Below are 19,354 nucleotides of genomic sequence, written 5' to 3'. Positions count from 1 at the left end.
AGGTCTCTCCAGAGATGTTCGATCGGGCTCAATTCCCGGCCTCTGGCTGGGCCACTCAAGGACATTCAGAGACTTGTCCCAAAGCCACTCCTGCGTTGTCTTGGCTGTGTGCTTATGGTTGTGGTCCTGTTGGAAGGTGAACCTTAGACTGGGGTTAAGGTCCTTAGCGTGCTGGAGCAGGTTTTCATCAAGGATCTCTCAGTACTCTTTGCTCCGTTCATCTTTCCCTCGATCCAGATGAGTATCCCTGCCGCTGTGAACCACCCCCACAGCATGATGCTGCCACCACCGTGCTTCACCGTAGGGATGGTACCAGGTTTCCTCCAGATTTGACAATTGGCATTCAGGCCAAAGAGTTCAATCAGACCAGAGAATCTTGTTTCTCACGGTCAGTGTCCTTTACGTGCCTTTTGGAATAATCCAAGCGGGCTGTCATGTGCCTTTTACTGAGGAGTGGCTTCCGTCTGGCCACTCTACCATAAAGGCCTGATTGGTGGAGTGCTGCAGAGATGGTAATTCTTCTGGAAGGTTCTCCTATCTCCACAGAGGAAAGCTGGCGCTCTGTCAGAGTGACCATGGTGTTCTCGGTCACCTCCCTGACCAAGGCGCTTCTCCCCCGATTGCTCAGTTTGGCGGGGCGGCAAACTCTAGGGAGAGTGTTGGTGGTTCCAAACTACTTCCATTTAAGAGTGATGGAGGCCACTGTGTTCTTGGGGACCTTCAATGATGCAGAAATGTTTTGGTACCCTTCCCTCAGGTGGACTCCATTAAAGTATTAGAAACATCTCATGGATGACCAATGGAAACAGGATACACCTGTTTTGTTGAAAAGTGAAGCATACTGTACTGCCAAACCAAACTCGAGATTAAATGACTGTAAGCCTACTGGTCATTACTGCTGGAAAGAGATTATGACCTAGCTGGCATGTACTGTCGTCAACTACTGCTCATCTCTGTCATGGCTATGGTTGCCTACTTATGCACAGAAATAAAGAACAATTGGCATCACACTAGGCTGATCAATTCACCTCCGGCACATCTTTTGATGTTGTGTTAAATCGCAACCTGCTTGTCACTATACATTCAATAAAAATTCTACAACAGCCGTGATGTTAGCGAGGATTCACCAAAAAGACTATTGCTAAAAATACAAGTTACTCCCCAAAGCAACTTGCAAGCAGAAAAAAATGTCTTAAAACGACCGCAATCAAAAATAAAAAACATTTTAAGACGGAAGATGCGAAGAGAAAAGTTGTGGAAACATCTTGGCCGGTTGAGACGACGATTACCCAGAGGCCATCTTTGTTCCTTCCTTACTGCAGCCCAATGATGTGCCTCTGGGTTTATTGGAAAACAGGGCAACCCACATTTCTCCCATGCTGCACTGCGCTGTCCTGGGTAGCGTATGTTCTCTCCCTCCTCTTCCTCTTTCTGTCTCTCTTACTCTCTTACTTTCTCTGTCTTCATTTCACTCTCTCTTGCTTGCTCTCTATTGCCTCTCGCTTTCTCACTCGCTTTCTCTTCTGCATGTTTACCCCCTCTCTCTCTTGCTTCCCTTTCTCTCTTACTAGCCCCCCCCCTCCTCTCTGTCTCTTTCGTTCTTTCACACACACACACACACACACACACACACACACACACACACACACACACACACACACACACACACACACACACACACACACACACACACACAGTACTTCAAAGCGGGGCTCCCTACAGGCTGTTTCCCCCCCTGGCGTATTCTGTGCAGGGCCACAGATCAATGCACCACATTAAAGGTTACAAGTGGAGGCAAAACACCACGTTCACGCCGCCCACTGTACTTCCTGTCAAAGGAAGTGGTACGGCCAGGAACAGGTTGGCACGGCGATGTGAGAGAGGCACTATGGGAATTATAGGGACGGATGCCTCAGGGGGAGGCAGGACGAGAGTAGGAGAGAATGGGGATTGTTTGAAGTGAGTGGATGGCAGCGATTTTGTAATTAGCTCATTGTTAATGGGTGTTGTAAAACAGAAAGTGGGCCACATTGAAATACTTTTAAAATGCATCTTTCCTTCCTTCCTTCCTCGCTTCCTTTCTTCCTTACTCCCTTGAGGTTTAACATGTTCTATTGCTACAAATGTATCACCTCCAGCAGGAAAATACAAAATGAGGAGAGCATAGTAATTAAGACACTTACACACACGCACACACAGCTTGCAAAATCTCACACACACCCCAAACTTTACAAAGACTAACCACACACATCAATAACGACTAACACACACACATCCAGCTTTTTAACTGTGTAATTCATGAGGGTTTGGCAGCTTTCTTTCTCTCTTCCCACACCCCTTTCTCTCTCTCTCTCTCTCTCTCTCTCTCTCTCTCTCTCTCTCTCTCTCTCTCTCTCTCTCTTTCTCTTTCTCTTTTACTCATGTCTCCCTTCAATCTTCTCCTTTCTACCCCTCACTCTCTCTCTCGTGGCCATAGTGCATGTGTATTTGAGTGTGTTCGTGCATGTGTGTGTGTGTGTGTGTGTCTGTGTATTCAGAGCCCCAGGTGAGGCTCTTCTGCCCTACAATAAATCAGGCTTGCACTTTCGGCAAACGCTGGCCTCTGCCTTTTAGACAAGGAGATTTACAAGAAAGAGCCATGGAAGTGAATACATAAATAAAAATAATATCTAATAGCAAGAGCTGGCCTGCTACAGACACAAACACACATGCACACAAGAATACAGAATACATTTAGGAGGTGTGTGTTTGTGTGTGCGCACCTTCGGTGTGTGTCTGCATATATAACAGTGCAAATCTAATATTGTTGAGTATAATCGAACATCGTGACCAGGCTCTTACGCCTGACAGTGCCCGTCCGCCACGGCCCTTTGGCCAATTAGCCTAGCCACCCCTCATACCTTGTTCCCCCGTGTTCCCCCTAGCAAGCAAATCAAATCAACCTTCCTCACAAATGAGAAGACTGGCCAAATCTATCAGTCTCACTCCTCCACCCCTCCACTCCCTCCATCCCTGTCAAAGCCTCCTCTCCAGGCTTTCTTTACTTATTCAAAGGAGTCCTTCGTCCAAAGGAGTGTATTCAAGGATTAAATTAGAGAATAGCAGAGAGAGATGCACCGTCCGCCTGTTTGGCTCCTTCCCTTTGTGTGTAATTGGAGAAGCTCTCTCTTTCTTTCTCTTTCAGTAATAGAGAGCTTCGATTACCTACTCAGCTCTCTGACCACTCTCTCTCCCTCTCTGTCTCCCATCTTCCTCCTCTCTCGCTTCAGGCGAGAGAATTATCAAAATCCAGAAAAGAGCCGTTAAATTCTACAACCACCTAAAAGGAAGCGATTCCCAAACCTTCCATAACAAAGCCATCACCTACAGAGAGATGAACCTGGAGAAGAGTCCCCTAAGCAAGCTGGTCCTGGGGCTCTGTTCACAAACACACCCCACAGAGCCCCAGGACAGAAGCACAATTAGACCCAAGCAAATCAATAGAAAACAAAAAGATAATTACTTGACACATTGGAAAGAATAAACAAAAAAACGGAGCAAACTAGAATCCTATTTAGTCCTAAACAGAGAGTACACAGTGGCAGAATACCTGTCCACTGTGACTGACCCAAACTTAAGGAAAGCTTTGACTATGTACAGACTCAGTGAGCATAGCGTTGCTATTGAGAAAGGCCGCCATAGGCAGACCTTGCTCTCAAGAGAAGACAGGCTATGTGCTCACTGCCCACAAAATGAGGTGGAAACTGAGCTGCACTTCCTAACCTCCTGCCCAATGTATGACCATATTAGAGACACATATTTCCCTCAGATTACACAGATCCACAAAGAATTCGAAAACAAACCCAATTTTGCTAAACTCCCATATCTACTGGGTGAAATTCCAGTGTGCCATCACAACAGCAAGATTTGTGACCTGTTGCCACAAGAAAAGGGCAACCAGTGAAGAACAAACACCATTGTAAATACAACCCATATTTATTTTCCCTTGTGTACTTTAACCATTTGTACATTGTTACAACACTGTATATATACATAATATGACATTTGTAATGTATTTATTGTTTTGAAACTTTTGTATATTTTTGTATATACCTCACTTGCTTTGGCAATGTTATCACGTTTCCCATGCCAATAAAGCCCCTTGAATTGAATTAGAGAGAGAGCGAGAGAGTGAGAGAGCGAGAGAGAGGTTGGGAGAAGGAGGGAGAGAGAGAGGTTGGGAGAAGGAGGGAGAGAGAGAGAGGTTGGGAGAAGGAGGGAGAGAGGGAGAGAGAGAGAGGTTGGGAGAAGGAGAGAGAGAGAGTGGTCAGAGAGCTGAGTGGGTAATCAATGAGTCCCTGGTCAACCACGGGTCAAGAGGCTATTCACTGACATGAATGAGCGCACACACACACACAACTTTCCGCTCTCACGCAAAAAACTTGACTTTCATCATGTAACATGGTTTACAAGGACAGCAACTGTTCTATCATGATATGAAAACGCCATGTGGAAACTGCCTGGTAGAAAATAATAACAGAATTTGTTGCACTTGAACATAAACAACAAGCACTTTCTTAATTGAAACGAGAAAACAAAAAATGGATACTGTATATCCATGGCGAATGATTGCGGAAGATTACAAATGAATTAGCCTCCAGTCTGAGTTGAATGCCATTACGGATGAAAGTGTGCTCCTTGTTGTGTTTTTTTCCTTTTTTTCACCAAATGGAATACACTCCATGTTTGATTAGCTCGGTGGGGTGGGGTTTGGGGACGCAGCTTTCCACAGTAATTAAGCTGTCAATCCAAAGCAAGGCCTTCTGGGTAAAAACGGTGAGCCGTACGTAAACGTTTCCGAACAGGTGGCCAGGAGATATGAGCAACTGCTTGTTGCTTCCGCCACAATATCTGGCCTAGTTTTATTTTAGGACGTTTGTTCTTTCCCCTCCCTTTTTTCAAATGGCCTCATAACATGGCCTTAGAGAAACTCTGTCACTCTTTTACAATTCTTCATTACTAATTCCAGTACTACAGACTGGAATTACAAACAGACTATACTAAACAAGTTAAGTGTCTTACCACACACATAGCTATGTGTACTCGGATACCGGGTACCGCAATTTCACACTCTCACACCAAATAGCCTGAAGTCACAGGGCTCTCGTCGCAGGCTCTATTTCCCTATGTGGGAGCGTTGCAAACTAGAGATAGGGATTTTTTACCTGGTTAGATGCACATTGTACAAATTAGCAGCTTTTCAGCACAGTTTTTTATTTCTGTATAATAAAAAATCAACAAAGAAGTTGGCTATTTTTCAATGAGGGCCAATGGTGGCGTAATCTAGGGGAATTCCTTCTTATGATGTGAATATCGACTGGGAGTATAGCATAAAGGAGGAAAGTGAGGAAAGTGTTTTGGGAAGTGTTGAAATGTAAAACATATTCGGTATTCTGAGTGTGATAAATCACTTGTAGGTCTCCATATTCTTGGAAGCAATTTGTAACGACACTTTGGTGCTATTCACAAACCGAAGCATTCAAGTACGTCTCCTGAGTAGCAAGTGGAAGTTTATTTTCTATGGAAATACAAGTTTATTTCTTTTTCCCTGTTCAGGTGATGTTTGAGGCTATTCGGGGATCGGGCTATGAAGGGGACATTGCCATCGATGATGTCTCAGTCACCAAAGGGAAATGCAAGCAGGAGAACTCTGTCTCCAACACAGGTACTGTCACAATGTTACTGTAGGGTGAAGTTTATCCAAGACGCTGGTGTTGGGTAAGTTTGCATTTAATTTACATTTTAGTAATTTTGCAGACGCTCTTATCCAGAGCAACTTACAGAAGAGTGCATATGTGCATAAGTGGATTTGAATATTTCAGCCACACACGTTGCTGACAGGTTTTTAAAATCGAGCACACAGCCATGCAATTTCCATTGACAAACATTGGCAATATAATGGCCTTACTGAAGAGCTCAGTGACTTTCAAAGTGGGACCGTCATAGGATGCCACCTTTCCAACAAGTCAGTTCATCAAATTTCTGCCCTGCTAGAGCTGCCCCGGTCAACTGTAAGTGTTGTTATTGTGAAGTGGAAACGTCTAGGAGCAACAACAGCTCAGCCATAAAGTGGTAGGCCACACAGAACTGGACCACCGAGTGCATAAAAATTGTCTGTCCATGGTTGCAATCAGGACAATACGTTTTCGTCGGGAGCTTCGTGAAATGGGTAAGCAGCCTAAGATCACCATGTGCAATGCCAAGCGTTGGCTGGAGTGGTGTAAAGCTTGCCGCCATTGGACTCTGGAACAGTGGCAATGCGTTCTCTGGAGTCATGAATCACACTTCAACATCTTGGAGTCTGACGGACAAATCTGGGTTTGCTGGATGCCTGGAGAACGCTACCTGCCCCAATGCATAGTGCCAACTGTAAAGTTGGGTGGGGGAGGAATAATGAATGGTCTGGGGATCTTTTTCACGGTCCGCGCTAGGTCCCTTAGTTCCAGTGAAGGGACATTTTTACACTACGGCATACAATGACATTCTAGACTATTCTTTGCTTCCAAATTTGTGGCAAAAGTTTTGGGGAGGCCCTTTCCTGTTTCAGCATGACAATACCCCCGTGCACAAAGCGAGGCCCACACAGAAATGGTTTGTCGAGATCTTTGTGGATGAACTTGACTGGCCTGCACAAAGCCCTGACCTCAATCCCGTCGAACACATTTGAGATGAATTGGAATGCCGACTGCGAGCCTGCCTAATTGCCCACATCAGTGCCCGACCTCATTAATGCTCTTGTGGCTGAATGGAATCAAGTCCCCACAGCAATGTTCCAAAATCTAGTGGAAAGCCTTCCCAGAAGAGTGGAACCTGTTGTAGCAGCAAAGGGGGGACCAACTCCATATTATTGCCCACGACTTTGGAATGTGACGTGTCCACATACTTTTGGCCATGTAGTGTATGTGACCATCATCAGAGCTCTCTACAAGTGAGTAGTAAGGTCAAGAGAGTGGGTTCTATGCCATTCAATCAGAATCTGTTTGTCAATCTTTCCAATTCACTGTAGGCAGACACAGTCTCAATACAATACAAACCAGACAAGGTATAGGAATAAACTGTTCTGTGTCACCCAGACATTGTGTGAGAGCTTGCCTGTTTGCCAAAGCTATAGCTTTCAACCCTCTACACTATGCTGTATGGTTACTTTAAATATTTAATATGCAATACATGAAAGGCTTGCTGCAACAGGTGGATCATTTTCATACTTTTAAAATGATTTGGGGAAACCAGAGACAGCAGAGAGAGAGATAGAAGGAGCAGTGAATAAAGCAGAGAAGAATAGTTGAACTAGAGAAAACTAGGGAAAACCCTGATTATGAAAATGGGTGGCAGAATGATAGTAATGAGGAGAGAGAGAGAGAGAGATTTAGGAAGAGAGAGCAAGAGATTAAGGAACAGGAAGTGAGGAGAAAGAGTGGAAGAAAACAGGTGACACATTGATAGTAATGAGTGTGATAAACAGTGACAAGGAGAGAGAACAGCACAGAGAACATGAGGAGAGATAGAAAGACAGAGAGGAGAGGAGAGAAAGAGAGCAGTGAGGGCTGTTGCCAGTGCAGGGGCTGTGGAGGCAGCTGGACTCCCTTCCTCTCCCTGCCACGTGGGCTATAGCCTGTGGAGGGCTTGAACCCCACCTTCCCCAGCCTCCCTTCCTCTTCTCCCCTCACCATTCCTCTCCTCCCCCGTTGTCACTCTCCATCGCCCAACATGGCAGAGGGCACCAGGACGCATTGGCGTTATGAGGTGGAAGGGTTGGCACCGTATTTTCATTGTAAACCGTGGGCAATGGGCACAGACACAGCCATGCAGGGCTGGGTGCCAGGATCTATGATAGGATCACTTCCCGGGCATCTGTCCAGGTCGAGGCCTCCTGTCCTGTAATCCTGACCCACAGGCCACCGTGATAAAGTAACCAGACTCCACATTTCTCTGTCCCGGCAAATTGTACAGTGACAGCAGGCTGGAGGCTGCAGTCTGCACCCTAAATACACGGTGACACCGAGCAGAGCCTGTAATCAAATTCTTCCTTGTGGCTTTTTCACAGCATCAGCTAATTTGCCCCGGACAAACGGAATGCGCTTTAACACCTTACACGGAACATGGTCAGATGGTCAACATGTTACACGGACCATGGTTTAAAAATGCCATCATGTTACTGTGTGAATTGTAAATGAAACACTGGCATTTTTCAAGTGTGCCTTGTCGCCTAGCATGGTCTGTAGTGTTATAGTGTACACTCAATCCACTGTAACTTTAAATACTGAAGAAGACCAAAAAAAGAAGACATAGTAAATCCCCACAATGGTATGATCCTCCTGAAGTGTTTAATAAGACAAGGACATTTCGACCCCAAACTGGGATTTCATCAAGACAAAATACTGACCACTCACAAAAATTCACTACCACATCGCAAGGCTGAAAGCTCTTGACCTTCATTCACTCATACTGACACTGCTATAGGTTTCCTCCAAGATACCCACACCAGTCTCCATGCAGTGGCTCCATAGATCACTGACCATAGCACTGCCCATAATTGAAAGAGCTCTTCATCGCCAATATATGGACAGCCACAATTGACCAACTCCACACGATGGCTTCTATTGACAATTACTTACCTCTAAGTGAGAAAGCTTCACGGTCAATGTATAATTGTGGCAGGTGAACACCACTGACAACAGTGATTGCTCGGCCTCCGTCCGCTAGTCACCTCAGAGGGTAGTGCATCACTGGTGCAAAGCTGCCTGCCATCCAGGACCTCTACACCAATGATTACCCGGACTATCTCCATTGTGTACCCCTCCCCAACCCCTCTTTTACACTGCTGCTACTCTCTGTTTATCTTATATGCATAGTCACTTTAACTATACATTCATGTACATACTACCTAAATTGGCCCGACCAACCAGTGCTTCCACACATTGGCTAACCGGGCTGTCTGCATTGTGTCCCACCACCCGCCAACCCCTCTTTATTTTACACTTCTGCTACTCTGTGTTCATCATATATGCATAGTCACTTTAATGATACCTACATGTACATACTACCTCAATAAGCCTGACTAACATGTGTCTGTATATAGTCTAGCTACTCTTTTTTTCAAATGTCTTTTTACTGTTGTTTTATTTCTTTACTTACCTACACACACACACACAAAAAAAATCCCTGCACCATTGGTTAGAGCCTGTAAGTAAGCATTTCACTGTAAGGTTTACACCTGTTGTATTCGGCGCACGTGACAAATAAACTTTGATTTGATTTGATTGAATCAAGCCGTCACTAATATGATTTGTAGCTCCCCCTGACTTCAAGTGCATTCTGGGATATATTGCAGCCGATAGTCAGTTTGTAGAGCCACAAGATCAAGGTAAACAGACTACAATTGGGGGGTGTTCCCAAGAAAATGATCTGGTACAGTGTTGGTATTTGTGTATTTTTACCACTCTTGAGGGTGCCTACATAATTTTCAACAGTTATGGGAGTGCCCTACTTTGTGGTGGGAGTGTACCCCTGTAATTCCAACCTAACTGAAGGCACCTGCACTCCTTCACAGATCAAATTGGGAGGTACTATAACTTAGGCAAGTCAAGAGGACTCCAAAAGCAACAGGCCAAGACAATCAACTCCCCCCGAGACATCATCCCTTTCTGCTCACTTTCCCCCCGAAAATGGGCGCAAAAACTAAACAAGGCTAAACAAATCAGGAGACGTTGGTGGGTCGGTAAATAATTAACGAGAAAAACCCTCTGCCTCCCCCCAAAAACCCCTCATCTGAGAAAGCAGCAAAAGCAAGGAAAGAGCCGAGAGCTAGCGGGGATCCTAATGTAATACAGTGAATTATTGATGGAGGGTGTAAACAGGAAGCCAGGCTACGCTAGCCTGTGGGGCCGATGCAGCGCTGCACAAGACAGCTAGCCGAGACAGATGGGTAATTATTGGTTAGAGGAGATTGGGTAGAGGAAAGACCCAGCCCACACACCTGGGTCACCTCTATGTATTAGCAGACACGACAATGAGGAATAATGTATGTGGATAAAACAATATAGGCCTGTTTCCCAAACATAGATTAAGCGTAATCCGCGACTACGAAACATGTTCAATTGAGATGCTCTATTTATATGGGGCCAGTTTTACCAAACACATAATTAGCCTAGTCCTGTACTAAAATACTTATTTTCCACAGAGAATCATTTTTAGTCCAGGCTAAATCTGTGTCTGAGAATCTGGCCCATATTGTTTGCCCCACAAACATTAGTATTAACCTGTAATAACCAACTGGTTTCTGCAGTTGTAATTCTACATGATTTAATCACAATACTAGTGATGAGCCAGCCAGCGTGATAGTTGTGTTATAGCATAGAACATTTCAAAGCAGGCCTAACTTATTACAGTACATCAAAGTCACTAATGGGTGGAATAAAGAGACACTTTGTTCATAAATGTATGATTGTATGTTTTCTCTGTGTGTGTGTGTGTGTGTGTGTGTGTGTGTGTGTGTGTGTGTGTGTGTGTGTGTGTGTGTGTGTGTGTGTGTGTGTGTGTGTGTGTGTGTGTGTGTGTGTGTGCGTGTGTATATGCAGGTCTAAATCTGTATGCTAGTGTGCCAGAGAGTGTGCATCATGTGAGCGGCCAACCCTCCCAGGAGTTTTTGCTAGCGAGTGAGCCCAGCTGTAATACCCAGCTGATGCAGCTCACGTCGGCCTTCTAAATAGCACCCTAATCCCTATAATAGTGCACTACTTTGACCAGGATCTTGTATTTGCTCCTGTCAAAAGTAGTGCACTATGTATAGGGTGCCATTTGGGATGCAGGCCACCTGTCCCTCACACACCCCATCTCTCCCCATCACACACGCACACACAAACATGCGCACAAACACACACCCTGTTTCCCCCCAAAACACATCACACGCACATATAAACACGCTCACATACATACACAGACACGCTCACACACACATCTCACTGGGCTAGCTGTCTGATGGGGTGTAGCACAGGGGACTGCGGAACCGTGTGGCTCTCCTAAAATTAATGATGATTGCCTCTGACATGTTGTGTTCAACTAACTCCACATTCATAAATCATAGGAATGACTGGAACCTGGCTCTAGGGCTGGTGTGTGTGTGTGTGTGTGTGTGTGTGTGTGTTTGAGAGACAGACAGAGAGAGAGTGTGTGTGTTTGCTTGTGTATAACAGAATGTGTGTGTGTGTAGGTGCCTGCCTGCCTGCCTGGCTATGTAAGTGTGTGATTGTCTGCGTGTGCACATTTCCATGCATGTGTACGTGTCTTAGCTATGGGTGAGTTCGACAAGGGAATTGTTGCACTGCACACCGTTCACTGCCCTCCCTCCCTCCTTTCCTTCCTTCTCCCTCCTTTGTTCCACTCCCCTTATTTTGATCCTGTTAAGGGGTGGCTTTCAATACTGTCTGGATCCCACGTCGGCGATGACTCAAGTCCCCGCGTTTTAGCCCCAGACCCCCTGGTTCTCTATCCCCTCTATCACCCTGTGTGGCATGCAACACTTCCCAGATCCCTGGTGGTCCCACACTGTTGTTGAAATTGTGAAAAGTATACATATGCATATGGTTATATGCACAAGATACAGTGTAGTGTACAGCACAGTACAATGACATGCTTACTTGCAAGCTCTCCTCACAAACTGTGCAGCAGCTACACAAAGTATTCAATACAAAATATAGTTAGGAAACACAATATGAGAACAATAGAGCACAGAATCCATGCAGGGAAAAAGAAAGACAAATATAGTATTTAATTATTCCCTATAAGGGAACGCGCCGGTTTACTGGAGTTGACATTGCAGTCATGGGTTCAAACGCATGGTTATTAAGTATTTGTATTTTAACTACTTATTTTCTGTGTATTTCAGTATTTTTTTATAATATGGCCAAAACAACTACTTCTATTTGAAAGTATTTTCAAATAATTTCCTATAAATACTATTTGAATCTATTTTAAAATACTTGTTTCCAAATACATTACACATGCCCCTTTACCAAACATACCTGTGTTCAAATGCATGGAGTATTTAAATATCTGTATTTGAAAATATTATATTTGTATTTAAGTATTTTCAAATACATTCCAATACTTTCCAAATACATTCCAATATATAACTACTTGTATTTTAATAAAATAAAACAATTCTAAATACTTACTTCTAAATGTATTTGAAAGTAATTGAAACACAATAAATTGCATTTGAACCGAGGTCTGATCTTGAGCCAACTCCCATATCTCTGGTAGTCCATTTAGTGTGGGTTGGATGTTCTTGGATGTGCAAGTTGAAGTTGAAGCCCAGACACTGGAACATGGAGGACAGTTTCAAGCTGTTGCATTTATCAGGATTCAGCTGAACTGTGTTGGCCCCCTCTCATACACACCATAAGAAAACAACAAAGCACATTCACAAAGCTTTCAGAGTTGGAGTGCTGATCTAGGCTCAGGTCCTCCGACTCCTTATTTCCACATGATATAAAAGGCTAAACTGATCCTAGAATAAGCACTCCTATTCAAAGACCTTTGATACATACAGCCACAGATATTTTATCCATCGCCAAACCCAACCAAACTTTCTGTGCTTCACCCCCTTCAAAGATCCTTGAGAGAGAAATCAGGGCTGGCCCCTGTGCCAGGCACTTAACTTGTTCTCTATGGGAGAGGACGGGAGGAATAAAAAGCTTGATTATGATTACATAGATTTTCTGCCAGCGAGAGAAGCCCCCTAATATAAATGTATATTGATTTCTTAAATACAATACCTGCCTTACTCTTTATTTATGAAACTCATTCCACGGCTTACATGCGTAATGCGCTGTTGACTTTGTGTAAGTGCAGTGTCTGTGGGTGGGCGGGGGGTGTTGTGTATGCAATTAGTGTGTGTGTGCGCGCATCTGTGTTTGCATGCACTTCGATAAAAGGAGAGGGAGGGTCGCAGATGTCTCATGTACAGGTGCTTTGTGATGCTGTTTCATATGAGTACAAGAAAACACAATGGCCGTTTCCGAATACCCATGCTAGCGTATTGCATACATAAACTGCATTCTATTTACTCATCGTCGCATACTATTTAGTACATACTGTTTAGTAAAAAGTATACAATATGCCATGGCCGCAACGCAGTAGCAGCTCCTGATTGGCTGAGTAGATGGGGCGGGCCGAGTGCGGGTGGAGTTTTCCAAATTCAACACACATGCATCGCATTAAGCAGCTGATAACAGCTAATTTCCAATTTGATTCATTTTCTCTAAACTATGAATGGAATAGGAATGGAGTTATATGCCTACTCAGGGTGTAGGCAGATATCACATTCAAGCTATACCGTAGTAGCCCATCTTTCCATTTTTAAAAAGGCTGGAAGACAGAACAGATCATTTGGTTCCATTTCAACATATTTCTTAGTGAAACCAAAGCGCTGTAGCATATATAAATTAAATCAAATGTTCAAATCAAAAGGCTATTGCACAGACAAACGTGGACAGACGGCTGCATCACAAACTCAGAACCGCTGGACAGGAACATAAACTAAAGCACTGATCATTGGGAACGCGATCAGAATGAATGTTGAGGCTTGATACATCCATTGAAAAATGTAATATGTAGCCTACAAAACGAAAACATTCCACGTGTTCAAATCAAAAGGCCTGATTAACATGCCATCAGTAATGCAGCCACATACCGAGTCCCCGGTGCAGACACATTCACAAATTAAAAAATGGTTTAGTATTTAATATAAAAGCTCAGATGAAGGCCAAGAGAACAATAAACACTTTTTAGTGAGAAAACAGAAATCCACTTCAGAATTTTTTTTTTAAGACTTATTTTTTCAAAGATGTAGCCTACGATGTAATACTCGTGATCATTTTAATGAGAACAAAAACGACTTAGCCTATATTTTACACGACTGCAGAAGCTTTGTTTTTTTGTTAGGCCCTAGCTCTCTTCACGTAGCCAATCACTTGCAGTCTACCTCTTCCAATGCATTGTGGAAAAGTGTGCAACATATTCTACTAGATGAAGAGCCAATATGACTATAACATCCTGGCATTTAAACCATACTCAATTTTCTAAATGTCGCATACTATTAAATATTATATTTTCGCATACTGAGAATACGTCATGTGATTGTGCTGTTTTCCACTATTCGTTGATTTCGTTAGCGCATCCAGTAGAGTATGACATCTGGGCATTTAAAGTATACTAGATTTTCAAAATGTTCCATACTTTTAAACTAATTATTTCTCATACTCAAACGGCCTACTATTTAGGACACAAGTATGGGTATTTGGAAACGGCCAGTGACATTACAAACATTTAAATAAAAACACAGTACATCAACTGTACTATGAGCTTCAAATTCCCTGTCGAACACACAATCTAGTCTTTGATTCGGCTCGGTTTAGAGATCTTCATGTCGAACAAGAGGCGAGAGGCGAGCAGTTTGATGATGACATCAATGAGCAACTCGTCTCTCATATGCTATCTCAAAGCACTTATGACACACATCCAATCTCCATTGTGAACCCTGCCTCTGAAGTGATAAAATACATTACTCCCTTATGCCAGTCTCAGGCTTTTAGTGCCATATCCCTCCACTCTTTCTCTCTTCATAAGATCTTGGGATTGAGTTACAGTATCTTACAAGGCTTTACTGTAAAGGTCTCCCATACAGTTTTTAAATATGGGTTACTAGACTAGATAAAAGTATTGTATATTTAACAAAATCTCAAGATGTTTCACATTTTCATCTCTTTTTATCAATGTGACTTGTGGGTTGTGGACAATAGCCTATTGAGCTCAGACCATTCAGTTTGTTCTGTTTGTGTTTTCCACAGTTCTGATTGGGGGAGCCCCAGGTCTGCGCTCGCTCCCATTGGTCGCCTCACTGACCTTCGCCCTCTGCTCATATCTACTGCTGCTCTACAGATGATGAGCACAACGTACAGCGTCCCCTGTCTGCCGAGACAGGCTACTGCCCAGACTTGCTCTCTCTTCTTCTCTCCCTGTGTCCCTCGCTACCTCTCCCCACTCCCCTCCCTTCTTCCTCTCACATTCTCCATCCACCTTTTAGTTTTCATCTCCTTTTCGATGACAATCCATGCTTCACTTCTCCCATTACACCTTGGCTATGCTTGTAACTGACTGTCATTTGATTGACTCTCTCTCTCTCTATCATTCTCCTTTTCCACACTCACCCCTTTAAAGTCGTATGTGGCTGTTTTTTCTTTCAACCAATCACACTATTTTTAACTGAGGCAAAGTCGCAAACTCAATGACCAGACCTTTGACACCCAATATCACTCAATCCAACCCCTCACAGCAGACACACTTCATTCTTCTATTCACTCTCACACACTCTTCCGTCACCCCCCTTTACTCTTTCCAACCCCCCCAGCGACCACCCGTATCCCTGACACACCAAAGTGTCGGACACTCTACCAAAGATGATGAAGAACCTGAGGAAAAAAGGGAAAGGATGGGTGGGGGGAGGGGTTGAGAATAATAGGATGACAAGGGTAGGGGGGTTCCCCCCTCCTTATTGAACCCTCCCCTTCGCCTCCTTGGGTTGGGCGCCAGGGAGCTGCCGATCACAGCAGACTGAGTGACTGACAGACTAAGGAGGCTAGGAAGGAAGGAAGGAAGGAAGGAAGGAAGGAAGGAAGGAAGGAAGGAAGGAAGGAAGGAAAGAAGGAAGGAGTTCCCACTTGCCTCTCCTCTACCGGTCATAGCCGTAGATGACTTGTGTTGGATCGTACGTGTACATTTCTCTATATATGATATATTACAAAAGTTTAAACAAATAAAACATTTTAAAAAAACACTCATGGACATGAGCAACGTTACAGGCTGCAACAAAGCAAATCTACAGAAGCACAAATTTATACAATCTACTCCCTTTTATTTGGGGTTTCCTCCGTGTGTTGTTGCTGTATGTTGTCCCAATCAAACTATTTGTGTTCTTATGGTTTTTTGGGGGGCGGATGTGAAAAAAAGAGAGTGGTAACATTTATGTGGAAGAGATGTGTGGATGTGTTGGTTGGTACCTATGACACCCTTCGCCTATAGCCCACTTGAGCACTCGTGGCAGGGATGGGCCAGTCACCTCCATTATGCCCACCACCCCACTCTCCACCCCAAAAAATGACTTGACAGAGACTACGACTAGCCTCCCCTACTCATTCACCCCAGCCAGCCACATCCCCTATCTTCAAAGTCCAGCCAGTAACAGCATCTCTCGGACTTCCTGCGGTCTACAGACAATGGACCTCCTGCTTCCTGTACAAGGAGAAAGTGGAGGTGGAGCATGATTGAAATCAATTACGCCAACCACGTCGATACGCATCATTTAAATGAGGCATGGATGTAGTATATTGGGGGCAGGGCGTCAAAATCCAAGAAAATTTCCAACGGGGTAAGGAGAGGGGGGGTGCAGATTCGATAGATGGATTCTATTTCACAGGTTTCCGATGATGAATGTCATGTATAGGATTCTAGAGAAATAACTGAATCAACAACATTTGGAAGGCAGCAGGTCCAATTTCCTACAACAACTGTATCAGCCGATCGAGGTTGAATGTCTTCGATGTAACCATAGTTTATTTAAGACGATAACTCATGTAACATTGTTACAGTATGATTGTGTTTCTCTGTGGAGCAATAATCATTCACTATCAGCTCACATAGTTAGCCCGAGCACATCGTGATTGATCAAAGTCTACATCCTGCAAATGCACCTGTTCGCCCAATTAAGATAGGGATTCCAATGAGCCCCAAGCACATTGTTGCACAAAGGTACAGATTCAATCCGATCGTAAATTCTTGACAACGCAGCTTTTAAAGGCAATGTTCACGTTCACAGTAAATGCTTCAGATGTCCGTTCAAACAGAAATCACCTTTGAAAGCTGCATTGTCGACCATGCGATCAGATTGAATCTCAGCTAAAGTAATTGGTCACAATCTAAGAACAAAACAACACACTAACCTAACTGATGATGCAGAACACATGTAACTGGCTCGTTCTTCCTCTCAAGATTAGTTTCCAAAAGTCCCCTGAATCGTAAACCGCAACATACTACCCCTAGGCACTTGTAGATCTGAGAGGGTTGGATAGGTGTAAGCACGATGGTGGGAGCTCCATCTTACCATCTGATACGCCAGGTGGAATTGTTGCTATATTGCTTATACCTGTCCAATCCTTTCATATCTACGCAAGTGCATAGGAGTAGGGACTAAGGGTTGATTTGGTATACAGGGATACTGTTACATCAGTCTTCTCCAAATAAGTGTTGTACTTTTACTGCATGAGGCTTTTTTTTATCGTATCGGTTGCCGATATTACTTAATTCAGCTCTCACCTTCAACTTAAAGTTCTCAACAAGGGAACCTTGTTCATATACATACACAGAACATGGACATCAAACTGTGTGCCTCTAAGACTTGCTTCCATAATCTTCCTAAATCAAAGCACTTGGTAAAAATCGGGTGTGGACACTCGATTTCAGATGTCAAGTGCATTTTGGCTGTCTTTTTGACATCCCTCATAGTCACATTGTAATAGCTACTTAGGTCCATACTGCATTGCAAGCTCATGAGAAGCATTGTTTTATTAAATGTATGTCATTGTGATCTGGGAGCCATCTTGTGTGGTCCTAACCTCATGCTTGCTTGTACACTTCGCTCGCTCACTTTAACTGTAACACCCATATGTATGTAACAGCAGCTCATGTCTTAGCGTAGATGCTCTCCAACGGTTGTTGGAGTTTTGGCATCTCAGGTCATGTCTTGAGCCAACATGGTGTCACAGGGGGTAAGGTGTCTTATCTCAGCTCTGTGGTGTTCATGTGATACTCACAACCAAGAAACTCTGAAATATCCAACTGGGAAACTCGGTAGAAGAGTGCTTGATTCATCACTTGGAAGCTTTGGACATCAGAAGCTCAGAGTTATGACGTGTGGGCAATTTAGGGCTATTTTTTTGTTCCAAGATTCTTTCAGAGTTTACGATAACTCTGGTACCACATGACAGCAGTTACTGTCTTGCCGATTACCCATTTCCCACCTCCTTTATCCAGTAAGCTGTGCATTTCGTAAGCATTTTTGGCAAGCGCTGACCATTTGCTAGCTACTATATTTAATGTATATTTACCACTATCTGTAAGCATAGGCAGGAGATATGCAGGGTGGCAATGCATGAATTAGGACATAACAATGATGCATCAGAATCAGATGCAACTGAAAGATAATTATCAAAGTACTTTATCACATGATTTTAAATGATAATGTTTCATTAGGAAATTTGAACTCATGTTCTACATGACCCCAAAGAATTCAGAGGCTTGGTGCAATTGATGTTCACTTGTTGTTTTATTTCATTTGTGGTTTCTTCACACATCTAGAGTATTTGGCAATTATGAAGAAGGTAGCGGTTTTAAAAGGAAGATCAATTGTTTTCCCTTTTATTTTGTATTTATTTTCGTAAAGGTTTTTTTTTTTTTTTTTCAAACCAAGACTACAATATCAAGCTAAATCAATTTGAGACCACACACATTCCTGTCCATGGTCACATACTTTACTAGAAAACAAATTAATCTTCCTTAAATGGAGTTCCACAATAATCATATATGTGTAGCTAAGCACCTACAGTATGTGTAACATTACAATTAGTCTCAACACACTGAGCGTTTGAAACACAACACGTGTAGATGTAACCGGATCCTACTATACCTGTACCTGCTGCTGTGTTCGGGAGAGCGTGGGAGGGTCCACTTCAAAATATATTATACAGTACTTTAAATACATCGCTGACACTGATTACAATTATTACAGTTGAGTAACCTGCATAGAAATGCCCAGGGCCTAGACTGATCATGTTAAATACCCAATGGAAGAAAGGGTACAGCACATAAATAGAGATCTATAAACCTTGGATTAAATTTAATGTAATAAGATTTTATCTTTGTGTCTTCTGTGTTCTTTATTATAGAATACTTCTCAACATGAACACTGTTGTAAAGTCAGGTGAATTCCTTGTCAATGAAATATGTGGGTAGGAATACTATGAAATGGGCAGGAATACTATGAAATGTGGGCAAGAACATTATTTTGGGGGAAATAAGCATTAACCAATATTATATTTATTGTTGAGGGGAGAATTGTAAATGATGAATTTTGATCGTATGACATGATGGTTGAAGTGCCTCCATTGATCTGAACCTGACCTTCAGTATTGGTAGTAATATTTGGTTGTTTGAATTCATGGTCTTTCTTTCCAAAACTCCTATATGAATTGAGTTGTACATT

At 43.2% G+C, this 19,354-nt stretch overlaps 1 protein-coding gene across 1 annotated transcript in view; it reads left to right on the top strand.

Moving 5' to 3' along the window:
• Positions 1–15,843, top strand: part of LOC139384764 (MAM domain-containing glycosylphosphatidylinositol anchor protein 1-like) — a 369,693-nt gene extending 353,850 nt beyond the window's left edge. The window contains exons 18-19 of the mRNA XM_071129638.1: positions 5,596–5,704; positions 14,889–15,843. Of these exons, the coding sequence (XP_070985739.1) occupies positions 5,596–5,704; positions 14,889–14,983 (204 nt within the window). The 3' untranslated portion in view covers positions 14,984–15,843. The remainder of the gene's footprint in view (positions 1–5,595; positions 5,705–14,888) is intronic.
• The last annotated feature ends 3,511 nt before the right edge of the window (positions 15,844–19,354 follow it).

Source organism: Oncorhynchus clarkii, chromosome 26 (assembly GCF_045791955.1).
Source record: "Oncorhynchus clarkii lewisi isolate Uvic-CL-2024 chromosome 26, UVic_Ocla_1.0, whole genome shotgun sequence".
NCBI lineage: Eukaryota > Metazoa > Chordata > Actinopteri > Salmoniformes > Salmonidae > Oncorhynchus > Oncorhynchus clarkii.
This window is presented reverse-complemented; position numbering and strand designations above follow the sequence as displayed.